General features: G+C 49.5%; 2 protein-coding genes across 4 annotated transcripts; one reads left to right on the top strand and one right to left on the bottom strand.

Moving 5' to 3' along the window:
- Nucleotides 1–1,185: 1,185 nt before the first annotated feature.
- On the bottom strand, nt 1,186–15,989 carry COMMD3 (COMM domain containing 3). 2 transcript variants are annotated; one of them, XM_078597841.1, is made up of 8 exons: nt 15,447–15,989; nt 14,902–15,031; nt 11,444–11,507; nt 5,191–5,225; nt 4,484–4,544; nt 3,868–3,924; nt 3,686–3,745; nt 1,186–2,793 (listed from the first exon to the last, which is right to left on the bottom strand). In XM_078597841.1, the coding sequence occupies exons 1-8, from the start codon at nt 15,580–15,582 to the stop codon at nt 2,776–2,778; spliced, it is 561 nt and encodes a 186-aa protein (XP_078453967.1). In that variant the 5' UTR covers nt 15,583–15,989; the 3' UTR covers nt 1,186–2,775. The 2 variants fall into 2 exon arrangements, with proteins under 2 accessions (XP_078453967.1, XP_078453966.1); XM_078597840.1 differs by having other exon boundaries at nt 1,186–2,775; nt 15,447–15,966.
- On the top strand, nt 14,901–26,461 carry DNAJC1 (DnaJ heat shock protein family (Hsp40) member C1). 2 transcript variants are annotated; one of them, XM_078597836.1, is made up of 13 exons: nt 14,901–15,168; nt 15,641–16,241; nt 16,627–16,728; nt 17,181–17,227; nt 18,159–18,330; nt 20,154–20,257; nt 20,654–20,747; nt 21,447–21,525; nt 21,642–21,823; nt 22,719–22,838; nt 24,553–24,601; nt 25,231–25,712; nt 26,057–26,461. In XM_078597836.1, exons 2-13 carry the CDS (start codon nt 16,062–16,064, stop codon nt 26,120–26,122), a joined length of 1,677 nt encoding a protein of 558 aa, XP_078453962.1. In that variant the 5' UTR covers nt 14,901–15,168; nt 15,641–16,061; the 3' UTR covers nt 26,123–26,461. The 2 variants fall into 2 exon arrangements, with proteins under 2 accessions (XP_078453962.1, XP_078453961.1); XM_078597835.1 differs by having other exon boundaries at nt 14,903–15,168; nt 25,183–25,712.
- The last annotated feature ends 763 nt before the right edge of the window (nt 26,462–27,224 follow it).

Raw genomic sequence — 27,224 nt, 5'->3', positions numbered from 1 at the left:
CGAGACAGCGCAGACACAGCACAGGCACAGCACAGCCACAGCACAGACACAGCACAGCACAGACACGAGACAGCACAGGCACAGCAGACACAGCACAGACACAGCACAGCACAGACACGAGACAGCGCAGACACAGCACAGGCACAGCACAGCCACAGCACAGACACAGCACAGCACAGACACGAGACAGCACAGGCACAGCACAGACACAGCACAGACACAGCACAGCACAGACACGAGACAGCGCAGTCACAGCACAGGCACAGCACAGACACAGCACAGCACAGACACAGCACAGACACAGCACAGCACAGACACAGCACAGACACAGCACAGACACACAGCACAGACAGCACAGAGCACAGACAGCGCAGACGCAGCACAGACACAGCACAGACGGCACAAACGCAGCACAGACACAGCACAGACAGCGCAGACGCAGCACAGACACAGCACAGACACAGCACAGATACAGACAGCACAGACACAACACAGACACAGACAGCACAGACACAGCACAGGCACAACACAGACACAGCACAGACACAACAGACACACAGCACAGACAGCACAGACAGCACAGACGCAGCACAGACAGCGCAGACGCAGCACAGATACAGCACAGACACAGCACAGCACAGCAGACACAGACAGCGCAGACACAGCACAGACACAGCACAGACAGCACAAACGCAGCACAGACACACAGCAAAGACAGCACAGACACACAGCACAGACAGCACTCACATGATGGACAGCACAGACCACACTCACAACACAGACAGCACCTAGAGCATAGACAGCAGACACGAGACAGCACTCGCAGCACACGCACAGCACAGACAGCAGACACGAAACAGGCACAGACACAATACAGCACTCAGCGCACAGAGAGCACGCACATAACTCATCACAGACACAGCGCTCAGAGCACACAGCAGATACAACACTCAAAGCAGACAACGCCCACAGCAGACATAACATACTCATAGCATACACAGCACAGACGGCATGAAAACAACACTTACAGCAAATACAGCACAGCACTTGCAGCAGAGGCAGCACCCACAGCAAAAACAGCATCGACACCACTCGCCGCATAGAGACAGCACTCACAGCAAGACTCGCACATACAGCACAACCCCAGAACATCATGCAGCCTCGGAACTGCACACACCACAAATGCAGATTTCAACGTATTTAATATAATCATAACTCATGAGCATCACACAGCAGTTGAAACTAAACACACAGCTGCATTGTCACCAACTTAAATTACCCATGGACATAGGCGGACAACCCCTGACGTGCAGACACCATCATCATAACTGTATAGGGAATATCGGAATGCAATCTGAACGAAGCAATTTAATGATAACAAACCATCCCGCTTCGAACCGGTGAGATTACTGGTACTCCCTCCCAAGACCCCGTCTCGTTTGTGCCAATCTCCCAGGAACATGGCCATCTTTACCACAGGTCAAACCCAGACCTATTTCCCAGTCAGCCTGGGTCTATCATCAAAACTGTGCAGAATACTACATTAAAGTTCAACATAATACTGAAATCTCAGTACAAAATCTATTTCTGCCACCCAGAGGTCAATTGCCAGGCGGTCCGGGTCAAACCCAGAAGTGTCATCCTGATCTTTCCACGATTACCATCGTCTCCAGGAAAGGTCAGCTGAGATTAGTCCTCAAAATCGTGCAATGTCACCCTCTAAAAATCACAAGTGCTTTAAAAACTAAATTCAACGCGTGTTTTGTAATCTGGAATAATATATCTCCTGCCCACCACTGCGTTTTGAACGTCATGTACATTGGCCTTGTAAAACAAATGCAACACACCATGCGTCTGCAACCATGAAATTCACAAGCGGCAGTGTTCAGCGTGGGCTCTAACAATGCAGAACTGCAGGTCACGTGCCTCTCTTCAAACATTGTAACAAACACTATGTATCACACACATTTCCACATGTTTATATTAGAGGAAAGTCATACATCAATGGTTTAATTTTAAATAATTTTTCACACTTCCTAACCTCCCATGTAAAATATGAATCATTGAGCATGTGAAACGGTATTTCTAGGAGTACATGTGGAACTTGGATGTTTTAAACATCCACATTTCAATCCAAAGAGAAGTGTCATAACAATTATGAAAATGTCAAGTGAATGCTTGGGCCTTCAAATAAACATTGCATTGCCTTTTCACTGTACAGTATACTATTTATTTAAAAGTAGACCATACAGTTTCTTTATTAAATGTCACACATAGGCATTTGCAGCCAATGCTATTATTCATAATTGACTTTTGGGTAAGGCCACACAAAGATCTGACCAGTACGTGACCTGACCATTATTGCACACGTGACAATTTAATTTAGTTTGGCCGTGTCGTATAGTGGAGGGTCTTGCAACTTTATTTTTGCCAGATCGTTACATGGCCTGAGCCAAAATTGTATGGTGAATCTTATTAACTTCCGTTTTATATACTAACTAAAGCGATATCACTGAACATTTTTGGATATTTTTATCACTCCAAAAGGACGATGAAAACACCTTGTAAAACGAATGCTGCTTAAGAACATAATATGCATGTGTCAAGGCCAAGGCACGTCGAGAGAGTTGTTGGAAGAGCACCAGGTGCGAGTGGAGACTTCATTAAGGGTGTGGGACTTTGTTGCCGCTTTCCCAGCCAGCCATTGTGACAACTTCAGACTTGGGCTGCCTTCTCTAGACTCTTGGCCGCGTCTTTGAGTTTTCCCAGCAGATCCTACATACGGCACAGTTTCTGTGATTATATAAAACAAAGTAATGCATCACTCTAGTGTGCATACATCACAAATCAAGTCACAGCATTATCATGTTTAGACAAAATAAGAATCAGTTTATATGCCTCCTTCCCATATCCGTCTCTCTCCACATCCATTTTTTATATACTCCAATTTCAGCAGCATTGGTTTAATTCAAGCAAACTCTAGACCAGTTGTGTCATTTGGTATCCCATCAGCAATCAGGCTTGATTAAACCACTGCTGGTGAACTGCCAGGTGTTTGTTTACAGGCAAGGACCCTCTTAGATATGGGTCCTGGTTCGACACAAAACTGTAAAATATATGATTTGAAGCTTTCGTGACTGCAGGAATATATCTTTGTATTTGTTGATACTGGGTTGGCAGTGACGCATGAGCACAAATAACAAAACTCAACACGACTCTTGTTTACCCAGAAAAGCCTCACCGAGCCTCAAGACTGTTTTCAGGAGTCTTCCCAAGATTTAACAGTAGAGGGCGATGTTGCAGTCGGAGGCGATGTGTAATCCCAATAGGGTAATTGGCAGCACTTTTTTACAGCAGGGTATTTGGCCATTCCCAGTTACATTTTATGTTTTCTTTAAATTATGAACTATGCATCAAATTATTGAGCCAACAATTTGATTCATGATTTATTTCTTAGTGGGCCAGGTAATGATCTGGCCAAATGTGTGTCATAAGACCCTCCACCACTGAACATAGCCATACAAATCAAATTGTCACGTGTGAAAGCATTGAATCCACCAATTATTATAATTTCAGCTCAATGGTAAGTTGAAAAACTATTCTCACAACCACAATTAGCATTAGTATCTGACCTAACCCAAAACTAAATTTGTATTAAGTTGCTGCTGTTCTATAAGTTCCATACCTGGAGTTGCTCCCTGTTGCAAGTGAATGTTACAGGACAGAGTGAAGCTTCACATCCAACCTAGGGCACAGAATATCGGCACACACAACGATGTATTAAGCACCAACAATGCACCTCACCATCTAGACACTGCCTGTAAATGTGTAAATACCTATGAGCAAAGAGAGATAATCTCTTCTCACCTCTGTGTGTAAGGTGATCTGGTAGTATGGCTCATCAACCTTCTGCAGATGACTGTTCTAAAAGGTAGTGAAGACACAAGTTATAACAGCTGCTAAACATAAACATTGTAAAATGCTATACCACATCACTGCAAATGACATAACATGATATTTAAACATTTCAGCGAAGGGCAGTCTTCACAGAACGACTGCTATTTTATAATCCGTATCATCTGTAAGGAACTGCCACAGTGGTGTAATGGTTAGGCTGGACTTGTGATCCAGGTCACTGGTTCTATTCGATCTCCCGGCGAAGCAGTTGGAACCATCGTTCAAATTCTCAAATCCTCCCCATCGCCTCTGCTCCCCACCCAGCAATATGAATGGATGCACCATGGTCAATCGGTTGATTGTGTGGTGGGGCAAAGTGAGAGCACACCTAACTTTTCCAACACATGCGGTCAACGTGGAAGAGTAGGCCAAATTCCCTCTAGACTTGGCTTTAGTTGAGGGCCTTCTGCCAGCAATGGAATGAGCATGCAATTGCAGGAATGCACTATTATCTTCACCTTTACAAATTGCTAAAATCTTACTTATTGGGAATGTTATAATGTGCAGTCATGCTATGTTCACACACCTTAATGTGGTAATCCAGACGCCAGGTGACATCAACAAGTGTCCGTGGTGAGTGACCCAATCTGCATTTTCCATGGGTATCAATACATAGGGAATCCAGATATGACACTTATAACAAACATAGCAAAATATCTTCTCCCTGTTCAGAGTTGGGAAATTAAAAGGCTCATTTCAAATGTAAAATTTAAAGTATATTTTAATGTAAAAGGCTCAGTAAACATATCCATTGCAACTATAATTTCTGCAGGTATTCAATTGTTGTAATTATATTCTCTACAATGACACTAATGATTATTGTGTTATGTATAATATATATTTGCGTCGAACTAAGACCCATATCTAACAAAGAGGGGGGCCCTTTCCTATGAACTTCTGGCAGTTTGCCAGCATCGGTTCAAGGCAGCCTGACTCTGGCTTTATAAATTTAGCGTCTGATCAGCAGTGTTAAACCAATGCAGCTGAAATTATAAACTCCCAGAAGACCGTGTGGCTGACAGGATGTGTTAAAAAAAACGATATTTTTTAATGACGGATATGGAAAGGAGGCGTATTGTCTGCGTATTTACTTTAACTAGGTTTTATTATAATTACCTATGGATTTGCATTCTTTGAGCTTACTGCAAAATCATTTCATGGTATAACTTTCTGCATTGAGTAGTAATAGTAAAGAATAATTCCATTAACAAGTATACTACATGTCAGACTTACCGTCCAAGCAGCAGTATCATATCAGCTAGATTATCCTGTGGGCAGATAATGCATGGGTTTACAGTATTTCATAGCAAGTTATGAGACACAAATAACACAATACAAATTACTCATAATAATTTGTGCACGCTGCATTATTCTTGTGTGCCAGCATCATGGTTCAAATTTACCGTATTCGAAAATTACCTGAAGATTACCAATTTGGAATAAGCAAAGTGAGTATCGCCCCCTACTGGCACACTAAGGCCACTTACAGGCAAGTGCCAAGTCACCTTGTGCCGCACAGGGGAAACTGGCACTTGGTCCTCCCTTGAAATGTCCAAGATGAAATGTGATGTAAGTTGCTTTTTGTGTATATGTAATGTAGTAACTCGGCGGGAGACGACTTCACGGGTAACACACTCTTTACTTTATCAAACTCGTTCACAGGTGACTAACACCTACTTCGTATCTCGGGTGACAAACACCCACTTAGTATCTCGGGTGACAAACACCCACTTAGCTACTTGGCGACTAACGCCCACTGAGCTACTCGGGACACTCCCTGCCCGGGGTATCCGTCTCGACTGTGGGTCCCCAGCCCGACCCACGGGGGCGTCGGACCCCGGGTCCCACAGCCTCGCCTCCGAGCCACACAGGGCCCCGGTCCCCACAAGGACGGCGGGACTAGGGGTCTCGGGGCACTAGGTCTTCAGCTCCGTCTTCGGGTCTTCAACTGGGTAACTCTCCCCGAGTGCTCTCGCGCGTCCCCCTTTATACCCCACCTGCGGACGTCGCTGCGAGCACCCACTTATTCGACCAATCGCTGGGCGCTGGCTACGATCCTCTTTTCCCACATCTCATCGTGCCTCACCACCCACGCCGCGCCGCCCCGTCATCTGTCACTCCCGGCGCGCGCGTCCACACCACGCCCACAACGCGTGCCCAACCCCGCACCCCGCGCCGCCCCGTGATCCATCACTGTCACAGTCGGCGCACGTCAATACCACCACTACATCACCCCCTACCACTTAGCTCGCAGCCGACCCGGCTGCTATAAAAATATACAAACCGCCCTGTGTGCCCCGTAACACAACACAACAACAAGAACAACAACTAACGTAACAACACAACACGACGCGAACACTACCATCCGCAACCATCAACCAATGCCACCGCGGCAATAGAACAATATATACAAACCGGCGAGTGACAATAGCAATGTGTATGCAGAAAGGAAAATAAATGGAAAATTTTTTTTTTCTTTCGACTCGTGCAGTGTCCCATCCTTTCCGAGCGTCCCTACAACGGGACATTACCCCGGCAGAGGGGAACACCGGGCGAGCTCGGTGTTGAGAAAAAAAACGTCTTCATGAAAATTGTTGTGCCCTAGCCCGAGTCCGCCTTGCCGGTCCGTCGTACGGCACCAGACGCGGTTGAACGTCCGGTGGTGCCAGCGGTTCAGAAAGACATCGGCCAGGCACCGAGGACCCGTGCGTGCCGCGGGGTTCAGGCTCCCGACGGTTAGCAGCCGTCAAGCCCGAGGCACCTGGGGGTGGGTCAGGTGGAAACACGTGAGGAGCAGCCTGCGACACCTCCCTCCCCGAGTCGACGGTCACATCACACGCCCGGTCGTTACGGCACAGAACGGGGTCACACGGTGCCGTATAGGGCTTCAGTCGGGAGGGGTGCACGTACCAACGGCGTTTTTCCCATTTAATCTGTATACTCTGGGGTCGTGCAACCCGCACAATTTCCACCGGTCCCCTCCAAGGTCTCAACAACTTGGGGGACGTAGCCAACGGTGCATGTGGACAATGCAGCCAGGCCTTATCGCCTGGTTTCCAATCATGCGTATGCACCCTCCGCTCATGCAATCTCTCGTTCGCAATTTGCCGCGACCGCGAATTCAACCTCGCCGCCTCCCGTGCTTCAGTCAATTTTGCGATATTAAATTTGATGTGGTCTGCCAATTTAGATTTTGCACGTGGCTGGGAAATCCCCAGTTGGACGTCCATGGCCGGATCGGCCTCCCGCCCATACATAAGAAAAAATGGGGAAAACCCCGTCGCCGCATGAGGGGCCATTCGATAGGCCGCGAGTACCCCCGGCACCTGTAAGTCCCAATCAACCTGATCGTCGCAGACCTGTTGGCACAACATAGACGTAATCGTCCTGTTCAGACGCTCAACCATCCCGTCAGTCTGCGGGTGGTAGGGGGAAGTACGCACTTTCATTGTACCCAACAGGTCGCACACCTCGCGCAACAAACCGCTCGAAAAATTATTTCCTTGATCCGTCAGCAAGCGTTCGGGGGCGCCCTTGTCCAAAACATAACCCTGGACGAAGGCGTCCGCCACCGCTGCAGCCGACTGGTTGGCGAGTGGCCATGCCATGGGCCATCGGGTGAAGTATTCTACGCCAACCAGCAGGAACCTATTTCCCCTCGGTGTAGCAGGAAAGGGCCCCAAGATGTCCAACGCAACCAATTCGTTTGTGCGCGAAACTTGAATGGATTGCAGCGGTGGATTAGCTGCCAATGGTGGCGGTTTTCTTTCGGCGCACCCTACGCATCCCTTAAGAATGTTCGCCACGTCGTTACCCATCCCCGGCCAATAATAGTCTCGCTGGATTAGGGCGAGCGTTTTTTGAAAACCCAGATGCATGAGCCGTTCATGAGCTGCCAGAACGACCTTACCCCGCATAGCAACAGGCACAACGAGCACGTGACCCCGGGACATGTTGTCCCACTTCATCAAAAGGCCCTGTCTGCACACCCAGGAACCGACCCGCGCATCCCCTACCTCGGGAGCGCCAACTTTTCGACGTAGCGTAAGTAGGGAGCTGTCGGACATTTGGAGACGGCCCCACTCAATGAGGGGCAATGACAACAGCGAATCCCTCCCCGTGGGAGCGTCGACTCCCAATTGCACTTTGGACAAGTTAGCAGAACCGGCACACAACGAGTCCAACCACTCTGTCCCCTCATCACTTGGAGGATGCGACTCGACAGTGAAATCCGCTTGAGACACGAGCCGTTCCTCAACGGGTAGCGGCGCGGCGTGAGCCAGCACCGTTCCCTGCGCAATTTCGGCCGGCCGCGACCCCGTATTCAGGACCCTTACGAACGGCTCACTGTCCCCTCTCACCATGGTTTGAGCAACCGCTAAGTCGAGGCCCCTTCTGGCCCTGTTAGACGGCCCCAACGGCACCCCCTGTGCCACCGCGCCCACCTCGAGTGGCTTCCTCAACCGACGGGGTACCAACATTTTCGATCCCGGGGGCACCCTTACAGTCTGAGTTGCCAGCGCCTGCACCGTCGCACAAACCGTGCGTATTTTGGTAGGGCTCGTCAAGAACGCAAGCCGCCGACCTGACGGAAGCTCAATGCAGGCCTGATCTATGAGAATTTTGATGGGCATTTTGGACAAAAAGTCCGTACCTAGCAAACAGGGAACGGCCAGCGATGATGATACAAAAATAGGGCCCGCCAATTTGATGTCACCAATGCAAATAGTCGCCCGAATCTGGCCGATGATCCCCAGGGATCCCCCATTCGCCGCATGAAATGGCACGTCTACTGGCAGAAGGGGTCTACTTTGGACGGGAAGAATGTTATAAATAAGGTCCGAGATGATGGTGGCCGACGCACCCGTGTCAACAAGCACCCGGACCTCAACCCCGTCAATGAAGCCCGTTACCACGGACGACCCGGCCGACGCAGCCACGATCCTGTGGGCCAATTCGGACCACTCGACTGCTTGCGGGCCGCGTACGGACCCCCCTCGCCGAAATGAACCCCCGGCACCCAGCCGCGAACCCCCCACCGCCAAGCGGCGACCCGAATGTGCCGTGTTTGTGGACCGAACGTGTGAGGTGCCGCGACTTGCCGGGTTTTGTTGGGATGACTTGTGGGCCTGGTCGTCGTCCCGACGTGGTCCTGTGGCGCGCTGACGCGGGGCCCGGCACCCGGCTGCGACGTGACCCCGAAGGCCGCAGTTGTAGCAGACGACGGACGTCGTTGGTTTCGGTTGCTCCAGCTTGCGGGGTGAACGTGTGGGCGAACGACCTCCCGTTCTCCACTCCCCCGGACGCGATGCAGCGAAGGCCTGCTCCTGATCCGCAGCTGGCTGAGGTTCGGCGATCGTGGCTGCCAGTACCGCGTTCCCCGCCAAATTGCAGACGACCCCCGGCCTGCGTTTGAGGACCTCGTACGCGTGAATGCTCGTGGCGATCGCCAGGGAGCAGATATCCATCTCGTCCGCCACATTGATGGGGACCCCCAACTCGTGGGCCAACACCAGCAGCTGCTCCGTCACCATGGCGTCCTTCCCCTCCTTATCCATGCGGGGAAAAGCTGCGTCCGCCAAGGCGAGTAGTGCCGTGCGATAGGCGAGCGTCGTTTCTCCAGCCACCTTCCGCCGATCGTAGAACTGGTGGCGACACGTGGAGGGCGGTCCGAACACCTTCGCCATCAGGTGTAGTGCGGCCTGGAGCGTAGAGCGGGACGACCTTGCAGCAGATGTGAAGGCTGCAAGCGCGTCGTCGTCGAGCATCGCTGGCAACGCACGCAGGGCAGTGGTGTCGGACCACCCCGACATCTCCTGATGAGCGAGGAACCTTCGTTGGAAGGCTCCCCAGTCGCCCCCATCCGCCTTGAACGCCGACAGCGCGGGCAATCTTTGCTGGAGGACCCGATCGTCGTCGACGTCGGAGAGATTTTCCCGCGCTCCGCTGTAGTTGTGTAAAATGTCGGCTCGGTTGTCAGGCGCAAAATGGAGAGCTCCGGTGCGCGCTGATGATGTGGGCTGCGCTGAGCGGAGGTCTCCGGTCACGTGGTGTCCGTGTTTCCCGCCAATCAATGGCGGCCCCTCAAAAACGGCGGGAACTTCCAGACTTTTGGCGCGAAGCGCCTTTTGGCGGGATCCCGCCAGCCTCGCTCCTTCCTCCAACCCCGCAGCCATTTTCTCGCCCGCTGGAACGGAGATCTCCGCCAAGATTGCAGCGGCGGCGAGCAGCAACTCCGCCAACCGGGAGTGTGCGTCTTGGAGGCTGGTGTCGGAGGCAAGCAGAGCGTCGGCCATCACCGCGAGGTGCTGCATCGGCGGCCACTCCTCGTCCTCTCCTCCCGAGGTTGGTGTCCCCGGTACGCCGTCGTCGTCCCGACCTCGCTCGTGGGTACGGGTAGTCTTCCTCGTGTCCATACTTCTTGAAGACAGGTTCACTTCTGACGCCAGTTGTAATGTAGTAACTCGGCGGGAGACGACTTCACGGGTAACACACTCTTTACTTTATCAAACTCGTTCACAGGTGACTAACACCTACTTCGTATCTCGGGTGACAAACACCCACTTAGTATCTCGGGTGACAAACACCCACTTAGCTACTTGGCGACTAACGCCCACTGAGCTACTCGGGACACTCCCTGCCCGGGGTATCCGTCTCGACTGTGGGTCCCCAGCCCGACCCACGGGGGCGTCGGACCCCGGGTCCCACAGCCTCGCCTCCGAGCCACACAGGGCCCCGGTCCCCACAAGGACGGCGGGACTAGGGGTCTCGGGGCACTAGGTCTTCAGCTCCGTCTTCGGGTCTTCAACTGGGTAACTCTCCCCGAGTGCTCTCGCGCGTCCCCCTTTATACCCCACCTGCGGACGTCGCTGCGAGCACCCACTTATTCGACCAATCGCTGGGCGCTGGCTACGATCCTCTTTTCCCACATCTCATCGTGCCTCACCACCCACGCCGCGCCGCCCCGTCATCTGTCACTCCCGGCGCACGCGTCCACACCACGCCCACAACGCGTGCCCAACCCCGCACCCCGCGCCGCCCCGTGATCCATCACTGTCACAGTCGGCGCACGTCAATACCACCACTACATATAGAGTGCTGTGATCGGCTCCGGTGGATAGGCTGCTCTATCAGAAACAAATTATTAGGTGTTTAATATTAATAACGTTTGTGCTGATAATAAGTTTAGGATGTTACATGGCTTTGATGGATAATGGTCAAGAATAGTAACGGAGTGGCAGACAAGGAATGGAATCTGACCGAGAAGATCGGAGCAATGAAATCAGTTTGTGCTGGATAAATTGTAGCATTGCAGGATCGTGAGAGGTGGCGCTTTCAGAAAGCCTTCATCGAGCAGTGGACTGATCATGGCTATGCAAATATTACTCAAACCCCACGTCTGTAATTTGGCAGATCCAATTTCCACCCATCTCCATAACTTAGTTTCACAGTCAACAAGTGTGTTCACAACATGTCCAGGACATACCTGGTAAGCTGTAGTAAATATCGCCACTCGGTCAGCGCTGAACTTAAAATCCTCCATCCATTGCCTGGAAAAACAAAAGTCATAATTTGTAATGAACAAACATTTAGTCCGAGTAAAGTTGTACAGGTGAAATAGATAAAACACCTTTCTTGGCAGGACCAAAAATAAGCAGATAACCTCCTTCCCACATCCCTCCCTCAAAATAACAAAATAACGGTGAAGTTTTTATACATCCCATATTTTCAGCGGCATTGGTTCAACACGTTCAAACTCTTCGCCGGCTTAGACAATGAGTGTCTTATTTGCAGTCAGGCTTTCTTGGTGGGTTGGGTTGGGTGGTTGGGTTGGGTTGGGTGGGTTGGGTGGTTAGTGGGTGGATGGTTGGTGGGTGGGTGGGTGGTTGTTTGGTTGGTGGGTGGGTGGTTGGGTGGTTGGTGGGAGGGTGGTTGGTGGGTGGTTGGTGGGTGGTGGTGGGTGGTGGTGGCTGGTGGGTGGTGGTGGCTGGTGGGTGGGTGGCTGGTGGGTGGGTGGGTGGCTGGTGGGTGGGTGGCTGGTAGGTGGGTGGGTGGCTGGCGGGTGGCTGGCGGGTGGTTGGTGGGTGGGTGGTTGGTGGGTGGGTGGTGGGTGGGTGGATGGTGGGTGGGTGGTTGTTGGGTGGTTGGTGGGTGGGTGGTTGGTTGGTGGGTGGGTGGTTGGTGGATGGGTGGTTGGTGGGTAGATGGTTGGTTGGTTCGTGGGTGGGTGGTTGGTGGGTGGATGGTTGGTGGGTGGGTGGGTGGATGGTTGATGGGTGGGTGGGTGGTTGGTTGGTGGGTGGGTGGGTGGTTGGTGGGTGGGTGGGTGGTTGGTGGGTGGGTGGTTGGTGGGTGGGTGGGTGGGTGGGTGGATGGTTGGTTGTTGGTGCGTGGTTGGTTGGTGGGTGGGTGGTTGGTGGGTGGTTGGTTGGTTGGTGGGTGGGTGGTTGGTGGGTGGGTGGTTGGTGGGTGGGTTGGTGGGTGGGTGGGTTGGTGGGTTGGTTGGTGGGTGGGTGGGTGGGTTGGTTGGTTGGTGGGTTGGTGGGTGGGTGGGTTGGTTGGTGGGTGGGTGGGTGGATTGGTTGGGTTGGCTGGTGGGTGGGTTGGTTGGTTGGTGGGTGGGTGACTGCGTGGGTGGGTTGGTTGGTGGGTTGGTGGGTGGGTGGGTTGGTTGGTTGGAGGGTGGGTGGGTGGGTGGGTTGGTTGGTGGGTGGGTTGGTTGGTGGGTTGGTTGGTGGGTGGGTTTGTTGGTGGGTGGGTGGGTTGGTTGGTGGGTGGGTTGGTTGGTTGGTTAGTGGGTGGGTGGGTTGGTTGGTGGGTGGGTGGGTTGGTGGGTGGGTTGGTTGGTGGGTGCATTGGATGGTTGGTTGGTGGGTTGGTTGGTGGGTGGGTGGGTGGGTTGGTGGGTGGGTTGGTGGGTTGGTGGGTGGGTGGGTTGGTGGGTGGGTTGGTTGGTGGGTGGGTGGGTTGGTTGGTGGGTGGGTGGGTGGGTTGGTTGGTGGGTGGGTGGGTGGGTTGGTGGGTGGGTGGGTTGGTTGGTGGGTGGGTTGGTGGGTGGGTGGGTTGGTTGGTTGGTTGGTGGGTGGGTGGGTGGGTTGGTGGGTGGGTGGTTGGGTTGGTGGGTTGGTTGGTGGGTTGGTTGGTTGGTTGGTGGGTGGGTGGGTTGGTTGGTTGGTGGGTGGGTGGGTGGGTTGGTTGGTTGGTTGGTGGGTTGGTTGGTTGGTTGGTGGGTGGGTGGGTGGGTTGGTTGGTGGGTTGGTTGGTTGGTGGGTTGGTTGGTGGGTGGGTGGGTTGGTTGGTGGGTGGGTGGGTTGGTGGGTGGGTTGGTTGGTTGGTGGGTGGGTTGGTTGATGGGTGGGTTGGTTGGTGGGTGGGTGGGTTGGTGGGTGAGTTGGTTGGTTGGTGGGTGGGTGGGTTGGTGGGTTGGTTGGTTGGTGGGTGGGTGGGTGGGTGGGTTGGTGGGTGGGTGGGTTGGTTGGTGGGTGGGTGGGTTGGTGGGTTGGTGGGTGGGTTGGTTGGTGGGTGGGTGGGTTGGTTGGTGGGTGGGTGGGTGGGTTGGTTGGTTGGTTGGTTGGTTGGTTGGTTGGTTGGTTGGTTGGTTGGTGGGTTGGTTGGTTGGTTGGTTAGTTAGTGGGTGGGTTGGTGGGTTGGTTGGTGGGTGGGTGGATGGGTTGGTTGGTGGGTGGGTGGGTTGGTTGGTTGGTTGGTGGGTTGGTTGGTTGGTTGGTGGGTGGGTGGGTGGGTTGGTTGGTTGGTGGGTTGGTTGGTGGGTGGGTGGGTGGGATGGTTGGTGGGTGGGTGGGTTAGTTGGTGGGTTGGTTGGTGGGTGGGTGGGTTGGTTGGTTGGTGGGTGAGTTGGTTGGTGGGTTGGTTGGTTGGTGGGTGGGTGGATTGGTTGGTTGGTGGGTTGGTGGGTGGGTGGGTTGGTTGGTTGGTTGGTGGGTGGGTTGGTTGGTGGGTGGGTTGGTTGGTGGGTGGGTTGGTTGGTGGGTGGGTTGGTTAGTGGGTTGGTGGGTTGGTGGGTTGGTTGGTGGGTTGGTGGGTTGGTTGGTTGGTGGGTTGGTTGGTGGGTGGGTGGGTTGGTTGGTGGGTTGGTTAGTTGGTGGGTGGGTTGGTGGGTGGGTGGGTGGGTTGGTTGGTTGGTTGGTGGGTGGGTTGGTGGGTGGGTTGGTTGGTTGATGGGTGGGTGGGTTGGTTGGTTGGTGGGTGGGTTGGTTGGTGGGTGGGTGGGTTGGTGGGTGGGTGGGTGGGTTGGTTGGTGGGTGGGTGGGTGGGTTGGTTGGTGGGTTGGTTGGTGGGTGGGTGGGTGGGTGGGTGGGTGGGTTGGTGGGTGGGTGGGTTGGTTGGTGAGTGGGTGGGTTGGTGGGTGGGTTGGTTGGTGGGTTGGTTGGTGGGTGGGTTGGTTGGTGGGTTGGTTGGTGGGTGGGTTGGTTGGTGGGTGGGTGGGTTGGTTGGTGGGTGGGTGGGTTGGTTGGTTGGTGGGTGGGTGGGTGGGTTGGTGGGTGGGTTGGTTGGTGGGTGGGTGGGTTGGTTGGTTGGTTGGTGGGTGGGTTGGTTGGTGGGTGGGTGGGTTGGTTGGTGGGTGGGTTGGTTGGTGGGTGGGTTGGTTGGTTGGTGGGTGGGTTGGTTGGTGGGTGGGTGGGTTGGTTGGTTGGTTGGTGGGTGGGTGGGTGGGTGGGTTGGTTGGTGGGTGGGTTGGTTGGTGGGTGGGTGGGTTGGTTGGTGGGTGGGTGGGTGGGTTGGTTGGTGGGTGGGTGGGTGGGTTGGTGGGTGGGTGGGTTGGTGGGTGGGTGGGTGGGTTGGTTGGTTGGTGGGTGGGTGGGTGGGTTGGTTGGTGGGTGGGTGGGTTGGTTGGTTGGTGGGTTGGTGGGTTGGTGGGTGGGTTGGTGGGTTGGTGGGTCGGTCGGTCGGTGGGTGGGCTCCGGCTCGAGTGCTGCCCCTCACCCGAGTCGAGCGGGGTCGAGGCCGTGTCGAGCGGCCTCCAGGGCGAGGGCAAGCAGCCCCGAGTGGCACAGCTTGAGGGTGGCCGCGCTCACGGCTGCGCCGCCCGATGACTCCTCCGCACTGCGGCTCCCTGTGGTGAGGAACACGGGGTGAGGAACACGGCCACGAGACGAGGCCACCACTCACCCCGCTCCTCCGCGACCACCACTCACCCCGCTCCTCCGCGACCAGTTGGACGCCACAACCACAAGGCCGTCTGTCTGTCGGGTGAGTGGTTGTGTGAGTGGTTGGGCTAAGAGGTGGTTGGGTGAGTGAGCGTGAAGAGTTGGCTGTGTGAGTCAGGTAGGATTTTAACCTCGCGGAAGACCCCTCGGCTCGATCACCTCACTCCTAGGACCCTCACCCCTCTCACCTCACCCCTCCCCCTCACCCCTCCCCTGACCCTCACCCCTCGCCTCACCCCCCGCCTCACATTCACCGCTCACCTCACCCCTCGCCTCTCGCCTGACTTCACCTCACCCCTCTCACCTCACCCCCCGCCTCACCGCCGGTCTCTGTATCGCCGAGCGCCGCGTACGCGCCCCGCACCGCGGCGCGGAACGCGGCCGCGTCCATCAGCCCCGGGTCGGCGCTCAGCTCCACGCCGAGGCGCGCCGAGCCCGACAGCTCCATATCCGTCATCGTCTCTCACGCCTCTCCTCTCTCTCCTCTCTCTCCTCCGCACTGTGGCCTCGGGTAGGAGAAGGAAGCCTTGAAGCAGGAGAAGTGGGGAGGAAGAGGAGGAGGCCCCGAGCGGCAGTCGGAAGAGGAGGAGCGGCAGTCGGCGTCAGGGATTCGGGGTTAAAGGTAGCGGCCCGGCCTGGCAGCAGCCGGCGCCTGCCTGTGGCCTCGCGTTAAAGAACAGGAATAAAGTAACAACAACGAACGACAACAATCGACAACAAACAACAGCAGCGGCAGCAACAATCGACAACACAGCGACAGCCACGACTCCAGTCCACGCAACGAGACACGGCTCCGAGGCTTTTTGCCACGGGGCCCTGATTATTATTCGTGGGCCCTGAGTGGCCGCATTGGCTCGTTGAGGAGGCCCACCGAGGTTGCCCGAGTTGGGCCCCTTCTTCCCAATCTCCCCCTCGTCCCCCCCTAGTAACTGGGCCATGCGGGCTTCAGAGCCCCCGTGGGGTCCAAATGGCCTAGGCCTGATGCTGCTTCTGCCTTTGGTGGCCCTGGGCCCAATGCTGACGTGTGTGGCTGCGTGGGAAGCCACGGACATGGAACTGTTCGATCTGGTGGAGGAGGTGCAAAGGAATTTCTACGATGTCCTTGGCGTTGACCAGGTACTGGGGGGGGGGGGGGGGGGGGGGGGGCCTTGGGACATTCGTTGGAATTATTGATGGTTAATATACTACTGGGAATGGCGTGTGCTTTCCCTACCGCAGTATACCTTGATGCCGCATATACTATTGTGTGTTTATTCTGCAGGTGGATATGTTGCATGAACATTGATGGTGCATATGGAGATGTCTACAAAGTGGTAGTGCAGAAGGAGATGTCTGTTCAGTGATGGTGCAGGAGATGTCTGCTCGCTGAAAGTGCAGATGGAGAGGACCCATGCTCTGTAATGTTAATTTGTCGGTGTCGGTGGCTAACAGCCGAGTGGCACAGCCTGTTGGTCTGCAACTGCACGTAATCTACCTACCCTGTGTTACGTCTCCTCCATAGGCGGCTCCCCCCAGCGAGATCCGCAAGGCGTACCGCCGCATGTCCCTTCTCCTCCATCCTGACAAGAACAAGCAGGACAACGCAGAGATGCTCTTCAGACAGGTTTGGTCTTGCTTTCGAATATCAAGTTTATTTGTGGAATCAGGTCAGAACTCCAGAGATCAGGAAAGAGGCTCATTTGCAAGTTACCTGGGTCACCAAAATGACAAAAGCAAGAACATATAAAACAAGCATAACAATTAAGAAACCAAATAGATATCATAGAAAAAAAACGTGTTGCACGAATTGTAATTCATGTGAAATGAAAACCACTCACAGTGCAATTACTTTTCACACTCCAAATAGACGTAAAATTACGTTACAGAAACTTAAACATGCATTTATGGTGATTATTGCACTTTTGTCAATCAGCAACAATGAAATGTTGGATGTTGGGAATAGTCTGAAGTCAAGGAATGTTATGCATGTGAAGGTTTAATCATCTGGCTTTCGTAACGAGTAATGCAACACCTGTGCTCATCTCAGCACAGTAACTGCTGTGCGTCTTGTTACAGCTCGTCGCCATTTACGACGTTCTGAAGGATGAGGACAAGAGAGGGAGGTGCGTGTCCTGGCCAGAAAAGCAGAGCGGCATGCACTGTGCTTCCCCGGGGCAGTGCTCCATGCCGTCTGCCTCTTGAGCGCCAGTACTCGTCTGATATTTAACGCTGTACTCCATTAATGCAAAGACAAATTCGGCCGGAGCTGGAACACTGTTGCCATATCTGGGTGGAGCATCCAGCTCCTACATCACTTCACTTGATAGAATTCAACATAAAATAGAGTGATTGTAATCCAGCATTCACTGATTCACTCCAGTCACTGGCGGTCACTCACCTCTGTCACTCTTCTGTTGCTACAACCATGGTTACTGTTCCTGTGAACATCACTCATTGATTCCGCTTCCCCTGTTAATAATCGCAACATGTAATGCGCAGAGTATTCACTCACGCCAAGAGAGAGAAAAACTCTAGATACTCAGTGTACCAGACTGTTCATCTCATCCCCACTGTTTAGCTATCACACTGCACGGCAAAATCTTTCTTCTGCCTTCTATGCGCCCCTTTAGAATTCCCTCCCATTGTTTCTATTCTCATGCTCTTATAATAACCTTGCTCAATTTAAGAAATGTGTTCACTCTTATCTGTTACAACTATGATAGTGCTGTTGCTGCCACCTTTGGCCCAGTGCACAGCAACTGTGTAAACACAACTTCATTTCTCAAATTTAAATAATAAACAATAAACAACATTTCTGTTCACAAAAAAAATTATGTATTTTTCCACATACCATCAGCCACAAGAATTTCTGGGAGCACATGTTTTAAACAGCAAATGTGATGTGTTACAAAATACCTGGCAGATATTGGTTGATGAATTGAGAAAATACCCTTGCTTATTTAGAATGTGTAAGATCACAAGCATGTTTTTAATTCTTAGAATTGGCCATATAACACAAGAAATTAATGTGCACACTTTGGCTCTGGTGTGCAGATATGATATAGTTCTGCAAAATGGGCTGCCGGATTGGAGGGACACAGTCTTCTACATCCGACGCGTGCGCAAGATGGGTCTCACTGAGTTTTCACTCCTCCTCTTCCTCATCCTTACTGTGGGCCATTACCTTGTGGCCTGGTCAGTCTACCTGGAGCGACGCTTTGAGCTGGTACACACTTTTTCCTGTTTGAATTTCTAAATCATCTCAATGCACAAAACCCGGCCATCCAGTTCACCATGGAAATGGAGGTGAATAACACACTCCCTTTCCTAGATATTTTGCTTGGACATGGCCTAAATGGAAAAATGACACACAGCGTTTACCGAAAGGGATCGCACGCTGATGCCTATCTGAATGCAGATTCGCATCATCACCCGGCTCAGAAATCCTTTCTTATCAAGACCCTCATACATCGGGCTAAAACAGTGTCAGAAGGTGAAAGTCTAAGGAGAGAGATTAAACATGTTAAAGAAGCACGACAGAATGGCTACAATAATGCTCAAATTAACAGCACTGAATGCCAAATCACAATTGCAAAGCAACACTGCTGAAAGTGATCAGATTATTAAAAAATTAAAGTATCATATATCGCAGGAGTCACTAACAAATTAGCCCGTGTTTTGCAAACGCAAAACAAAAATAAAGTTAGATTTGGTACAGGACACAATTCTAAAACTAGTATCTTGTTCTAAAGACGAATTACCTAAATTATCAACAGAAGGTGTATATCGGATTAATTGTTTATGTGGCAGATGCTATATTGGATAGACAGGACGTAACATCAGCGTAAGCCTAAAAGAACACCAAATAAATATTCAAGTATCTCAAACACAACTGTCAGTGGCAGAACATGCTTGCCAACAAGGCCACTCAATTGATTTTGATAACCTTGAAGTGTTATGTAAAACGAATTATTATTGGCCAAGACTAATTAGAGAATCAATTGAAAGAGAGAAATACAAATAATTTTAAACGCTCCGACAGCGACAGGCTTAGTGCGGTCTGGAAGCGTATTATTCAATAATACATATTACAATTCCTTATAAGGGGAAACACATACTAATTAACTGATTACTAACTAGTATATAATTACAATAACCCCTCCCCCCCCTCCTCCATCTCTGATTTTTGCACCTGATTGGATATAGTGATTGGGTTCAGTTATTAAATAATACACACTACAACTCCTTATAGAGGAATCATAACAATTAAGTGATTACTAATCTATTATATAATCATAATACCGCCGTCTCTGATCTCTGCACCTGATTGGGTTAAATGATGAAGTCACCCTGCTGTTCTATTTAAGATCGGGAGCAAGTGGAGGGCTTCACTATTCTGGCAAATCCCCCGATGATGCTGGATGTAATTACCAGCGAAACGTCGTACTCAAATTGTAAATGTTGTGGATTCACTCTTCAACACACTGGTGGGCTGAAGTAGTAACTATTTGTCTTTTTGTTTACATGACAAATCCCTTGCTGATTGGCCTTGTCGGGTGGTGGAGGGTTTCGACAAATTTATACTTGCGCGATCTAACCCAAAAGCCTTTATTATGAAACCTTTAAAATGTATTTGACATTGCACCAATGTGTATCACTCCAGTCACTTGCTCACCGGTTGTCAATTGCCTCAATAATACTAATAATTACATTTTATATAGCATCGTTCATGCAAAACTTCATCAGACAATGCTGTACAAGACAACAGAAAAATAATCTTATATCTTGCCCCCCGCAAAAATAATTCTTCACTCTTCTCCTATTACTGTGGTTACTGTTCCTTTAAACTTTACTCATTGATTACTCCACCCATGTTGAGAACTCGGCCTACCACACTGACTGCTTCCTCACATCCATGCTGTGTTCAACCACCACACTGTAGGTCACAACTCATGTCTTTCCGCTTTTTCTCTTGCACTGCTTCACTTTGGAATTACCTCCCAACGTCTTTTTTCTCCGAGCTCTAATTGTAACATTCTATTTTTGCAGCAAGAAGTGTTCACCAAGCGCCGGAAAGAAAAGAAACGGAAGTTTAATAAAAGCAGTGAAATGGAGGAAGACATAATTGAGACTCTCCCAGAAGAAGTGAGAAGGTATAAACTGCATGAGCACACATGTTCTCTGTATTGGTCATCTTTCTTGTGGCTTATGAAAAAGCTATTATTGTGAGTAATATAGCTATTCAGTTTCTTTGAGCATTTGGTGAATTAAATATAAAGTTAGATAGTCCGTGGTGTGCAGCTGTTAGCCGTAGTTGCACACACGAGAATCTCTGATTCTCCACTTGTGCATTAGGTTCTATATTTGTACAAAGAGGAAAGGGAATCATAATTCGTTTCTTTTGGGTTCATTTAGGTATAATGTAAATGTTTAAATATTATACATAGATTATCTAACCCAAAAGCAACTAATTACGAATCATAAAATTGGTTGTGAAAGTCTACATATAGGAGAAGGGAATGAATGGCTCGTGTTTTTGTTAATTCCAGGCTTCTGGTCAAGCCAACACTTTCAGATCTACTACCATGCATTTTTTGCCGGCAGTTCCTCCTGCTGCTGAGGTCTCTGCCCTCTCTCTATCAGGTGAGTTCAAGTTTCAAAGTGTTTTTTTAACCAGGAGATAACTGAAAGAGACCAGCAGAGTCTCATTGCGAGAGTGACCTGCATCACTAAATGACAAGCAATAACACAAAACAACTACAGCAATGAAACAAGTAGAAATTGGAGCATAAACAAATACTAATTACAGTGAACACCACCAAATAAAAATCTGAGAAGAAACAACTCGATAAAAATCAGGGCAAACAATAACATTACAGAATATATAAAAACAGTGCACAAATGTTCTAATACATTAAAATACATTTCTTCATTCAAAATTTGTCTTGGAGAAAATATTTTTAAAACCCATTCATAATAAAATTAAAAGTAAGTTACAGAAACCTCAACATTTGACACATGTCATGTATTTAACATGTGTTAACATGTGTCAAATACATGACATTTGACGTGTCAAATAAATGACGTGTCAAATACAGCTGCAAATAAAGTAATACAGAATTGTCAACTCGTCAAACCATGATACAGATGGAAGAGTAATCCAGGATCTTGAAGCAGTGGATTTCCAGGTGTTTGCGCATTCACAGATAATTTATAAGAATCGTGTGAAGGCTTTGTCCTGAGTACAATGCCAAGTTCTGTTCTGCTTGTTCCACGACACAGCACACACGATTGCCGCTGGAACGCCCGAATGTCTTCCCTGCTCTGTGATCTTCCCTACAGGATTGTGTGCATTGCTACCAAAGCTGGAAGAAGCGGAAATATGAAGCAGAGGCACCGTGTCAGTCTAAAGATGTAACAGGTAAAAGATAATTGATTATATAGCTTTAAGTCACAATGCGATCTCGGTAAGCAGGTGGTTCTTTACACGGTTGTGTGTGTGCACTTGTGCACGTGGATGTTCAATGCTTCTTGCAGAAGAGAAAAGACAGCCTAGGCAGCGGCGATCACGGCTAGAGGCCATTCCAGAGTTGGGAAGCAAAGAGGGCATTTTAGGGGGCCTCCGTGCACCCCTACCACTTGACGCACCAGCCTTGGAGGATCTGGAGAGGCAGTTGGATGACTGGCTCCAGGAGAAGCCAACTGAGCACAGACACAAGGTACACGTCTCACCACTATGCCGAGTCCAATGACTGTATACGAGATATATAAGTACTGAGAATATGCAAATTGTACATGTAAGGTTAATTAAGCTGAACATGCTAAAGCATTGCCATTGTCAATTTCTTTATGGTTGTTGATTGGTGATGTAACACTTACTGATTTACTCCAGTCACCCACTGGTTGTCTCCTTATTACTGTTCTATTGCTACTACCATGGTCACTGTCCCGTGAAGGTCACTCGTTAATTCTTCCACCTCTGTTGAGGGCTCTGTCCACCAAACTCCTCCATCCCATCCACTCTGTTCAACCACTACACTGCAGGTCACAACTCTTCTCTTTCTGATTCTGCCCTCGCACTGCTCCGCTTGGGAATTCCCTCTCAAGGTCAACTCGTGAAACATGTTAACTCTTATCTATTGCAGCTTTGAAAGTGATGTTTGTTGCTGGCTGCTTGACATGTTGGGCATTTGGGCCTGTAATACACCACCTTTCACTTCTGCAGGTGACTGCTGCAGTACAGTTGAACTTGACTTTTACAGTCATGCGACATCAAGGTGATGTGTTGGTGGTTCACATTTGTGTCACTAGATACATGCCATGAGTGTTGTACAAAGTCAGTGATTTTTTTGCTCAAATATGCATTCATGTGGTGCTCATCTCCTTTTAAATGTGGAAATTCCACGTTACTATGGTTGGAGCGAGTCTATGCATAGGACAACCTCTATTAACATCCCTGAAAAGTGGTAGTAATTTTATCAACCCCATAGAGATGTTAGGTTGAGTTAACCTTCCCCCCCCACCCCATCCAGGATTTGAACTCGCAACCTTCTGATCACAAGCCACTCCCCTCTACCACTGAGCCACATGACCGGATTTTTCTTTATTGAGCAGGATCAGGAGTGGACTGAGGAGGATGGCTCTCGTCTGGCTCGTCTCATGGTGAAGTTTCCCGGGGGCACCCCGGGGCGCTGGGAGAGAATTGCCAATGAGCTTGGCCGCTCCGTTGCACAGGTTTCCATTGTGTTGTAGCACGCATGCCGGAGCACTCACTCACATGACCCCCTGATATTACCGCACCCTGGGCCAGCCCTTATCATCTTGTCAGTCTCTATCATCTTTAGATCTATACCATTGCGGCTTAGTATGCATTATTTGGTGTTTTTTAACACTTTGTGTTACTGGTAACCGCATGAACAAATATGGTGAAACCGTTTAATACCACGTCTCGAATTATCTCCAGAACACAAGGGAGCTGCTATAATTTCCACCAGAATCCATTATTGGTTCCTGACTTGCCAAATCGGTAATCAATTCTCAATACTGTTACCAGTTTACCATTTAGCAACCCTGCAATATTCCATCTTGTCAGTAAAAAAGATTTGTTGCTCAAACATTGAGGCAGTGCTCTTATCCCATGTCAGCCCTGAGACAGTGGTGGACATTGCACATTCTTATGACAGGGCCAGTCTTTCCATAGGACAACCACTGTAGAGTTTCTTCTTCTTGGTTCTTTCGGTAAAGTCACGTAGAATGGAAATAATAAAATAATAATAATAATAAAACATAATAAAATAATTCTCACGACGTTTCGGCCACAACACAAGCAGCCGTCCTCAGCTGGAGAACAGGTCTGTCGAGAAGACAGAGTCTGAATGACACACCCCAGGCTTGGAGCGACTATTTAAGCTGGGATGGAGGGGGGAAGAGCGCCTTGACAAAAGAATTTGCATATCAAGAGGAATTTAGCATATTTATGGGAAATGCAGATATGCGATTAGTACTACTTGTGAAATGCGTAGGAGGTTTGGCGGGGGGTTTAAAGTCATTATGCCCGTGCATTATGCAGGATTAGCAGCATCAAAGGGAGGGGATAGGGGTAACATTAATAAAGGGAAGGAATGTTAATAGTATGTAGCTGTAGTAACTAAACCACCACGTAAACAACTAAAGTATAAACTACATAGTATCATCAGTATACTAAATATACTCTCCATTAAGGTGAGCTACTAACAGTAAGAAATACATTACAATTCTATGTCGCAAAAAATATAATATGCTTCCAGCTAAACTTTATTCTCTTACATCACACGAGTCTACACCGTACTATATACTGCCATAGACAAACCCAACATTAAATTATATACTGTATTATTATACACCACCTTATACATTGTAATATTACACTATGTATTATTCTACCCACCCTAATGTATATCACACTGCTGTATATTCACTATACAATTACGATACTATATATTACTTAGTACATTGTATTAAACATTGTAGAGTTCCCCACAATTTTGCACAATCATTGTATCCACCTCAAAGAGATGATGGGCTACATCCACTTCCCCAATCAGGATTTGACTTAACCATCCAACAAGGTGTCAATTGTGAGCCGCTTGCTCTACCGCTGAGCCACGTGGTTGGTTTTTAACTTAGGAACCCGCATCTCCGATCAGCACGGTTGCCTATTTTTCTACACGGTCAAAATGCACTGAGAGTGAATATGCCTGTCCTGGCCTCTTCCACTCAACCCAACAATTAGAATTTATTGTGAAAATGCACGTCGTCGTCGCACTCAGGATACAGACCCAAGTTAACGCGACAAACAAACTTCTTATCACAGTGACACAAATACACAAGGCAGGCATTCTAGACATCAGTACAAATCATTAACAGTTTAAGAGACACGTGTATGTGTTGCATTCTATTTTTACCAAAGGTTACAACTAAAGCAAAGCAAGTCAAGGAATCAATTACCCATACAGCAGGTATGTCTGTCAGTTAAACACACAATACATTGATTAAATATAACTTTTTATTTTTAGCTATGCCTCGCCCAAATCCCCATACTTAATCTATGAACAGATAGACATTGGTTACTTTGCTAAACCATGTAAGAACAGTGATTCTAAATGACCTCACAAACCTCTAACAATAGCACTGGGTTGTTTATTATGCCTTGTTGCAGCCCAGCATCTGTTTTATCATGTTTTATCATGTTTGTTAAAAGTCAGTGTTTTTCTGCTAAAATGAGCATTGAGGTCAGTACTCCTCTCCCATTTACAGCCCTGAGCCAGGGGTGGGAATTCCACATTCCTCTAATGGGGGCAGTATATCCATAGGATAAGCATTGTTGGCTTCCTCGCAATGTGGTACCAATTGTATCTACCCCAGAATGTTTAACTCAGACTTTAAATTTCAAGCCACTCAATCTACTGCTGAGCCACCTAGGATGATATAAGAATACTTTGTATAGGCCCATCATGTTGAATGAACACAAATGGGGATTATTAATCTGTTATTTACACTTTTTTTTTACTTGGTCTTCAACCCATGCATTTAATTCAAGGCCTCACCAAGCTCAGCACACTCAAGTCTGTCCCTTTGACCACATTAGCCGAAGAGACGGCGCCAAATTATGAGTATCACACAGAAGCAGACATGTGGAGGACTGAAGGGAGCAGTGGGAACTCGGAGAAACTGAGCGACGGAGAGCCTGGGGAAGGCGACAGGGATGAAGGTGGCCAGGAGGCAGCTGGCAAAAGGGACGGTGGAGGCAGGCGGAGACGTCTGAAGGGTGGCAACCCTGCCGAGCGGGCCGCCCCACCAAGCGATGGAGCCAGTGCCGAGCGGCAACGCGGGAGGAGGCAGAGGGACTTCCTGGAGGAGGAGGAGGATGGTGACGCAGAAGAGGAGCGACCTGGGAGGAGTGGGGAGCCAGTGCCTGGAGGGGTTCAGTCCGCAGGCAGCTCTGCAGAGGGTGGTCCAGCCTGGAGCCAGAACCAACAGAAGTTGCTGGAACTTGCACTGCAACAATTCCCGAGAGGAACCGCGGAGCGATGGGAGAAGATCGCAAAATGTGTGCCAGGAAAAACCAAGGTGAAAACGCAAAGCTTTGATTTGAAGTAAAATTCATTACCATCAAGAGATGATGTACAAAATAATAATTTGCGCCATTGTGTAGAATATGCTGGTAATTCTTTTTTTTTGTATATCTTATACGGTTTTGTGTCCAATTTGGGCCCATTTGCCAGTTTGCTAACATTGGTTCAAACAAGCCTGACTGTTGAGTTTGTATTGAACCAATGCTGCAGAAACTGCCCTCCCAGAAGACTGTGTGACCGATGAGATGTGTAGGAGGCTTGTTGTATACGAATTTTTTTTTCAGATGTTGATTATAATCCATTATATTACATTCATGACCCAAATATCTCTTTCTCCAGGATGACTGCACAAACCGGTACAAGCTCTTGGCCGAATTGGTTAAAAAGAGGAAGCAACAGAACTAGACGTCATGCGTGCTCTCCGGACTTCGTTACCAGTGAAGTGGTGAAGTGGTCGACTGCCTGTTAAGATGCATCCTAGCAACTCTTGCCGTTGATGGAAGAGTGGGCAATGTAGTATTCCAGGGATACTGCTTTGCGTGTTTTAATATCAAAACGAAGTTCATAGTAAACCGTGATTTTATAAGGCATTTTGTGATGGTATATTTAACATGCTGAGTTGTGACGTCTGGAGGTCACTTAAAAGTGTTTTCGTGAAAGTTGCTGCAAGTGAGCACACCACCGTGTTATATTTCAAGCCCTGGTACAACAATGTCCTGTGAGATGAATAAATACTTTTATGCAGTGCAGCTGTGCTTGATTTATTCTACACATCTCGCAATCTCATCTAAACATCTCAATATCGTTTACACATCACAATCTCATCCACATATCTCCCAATCTCATCTGCACGTCTTGCAATCTCATCTACATTCCTGGCAATATCATCTGCACATCTCGAATTATCATACATGTCGCGAAATTGTATTGACATGTCTCATATAATGGATAATGCTGGGACAATGAACAGGGGACACCCCCTGTGATGAATGAAGTGTATGTGTGATAGGGTGTTTTCAATGGAGGGATGCAGGCAAGCAATCTGTATTATGCCTTCTAGGACTTGTCCCATGTGCTGGCTAAAGTGGCCCCTCGGGATAACCCTGTGTGACTAATGCTTAAATGGGACATGACCCAGACACCTGGGCCGGATTTTTTGGCAGGCACGGGCAAGATCAGCTCGATTACAATGGTAGGAGCCTGCTAGACTTCTGTGCATCCCATAGACTTGTCATCGACATGCTGTTCTGACCGGCGCATCCAGACAACATCATGGATGGAGGCAGCGTCCTTGGACAAGAACATCTGGACTATATCGTGACAGAATCTCGTATGTCATTGACACCAGGACCTACTCGGGAGTTGATTTCCCCATTGACTATCGACTTGTCTGCAAGATGTTGAAGGATGCGTCGACCATACATCCACTGCATTGGTGAGCATGCACCTACAGAACTCCATTCAAACCCACAATAGCATGGTCTCCACTAACTGATGAAAGTGTCAG

The sequence above is a fragment of the Lampetra planeri genome, chromosome 10 (genome assembly GCF_965212315.1).
Source record: "Lampetra planeri chromosome 10, kcLamPlan1.2.h2, whole genome shotgun sequence".
Taxonomy (NCBI): Eukaryota; Metazoa; Chordata; class Hyperoartia; order Petromyzontiformes; family Petromyzontidae; genus Lampetra; species Lampetra planeri.
Note: the sequence above shows the minus strand (reverse complement) of the source record. Positions and strands in the feature narration are given on the sequence as shown.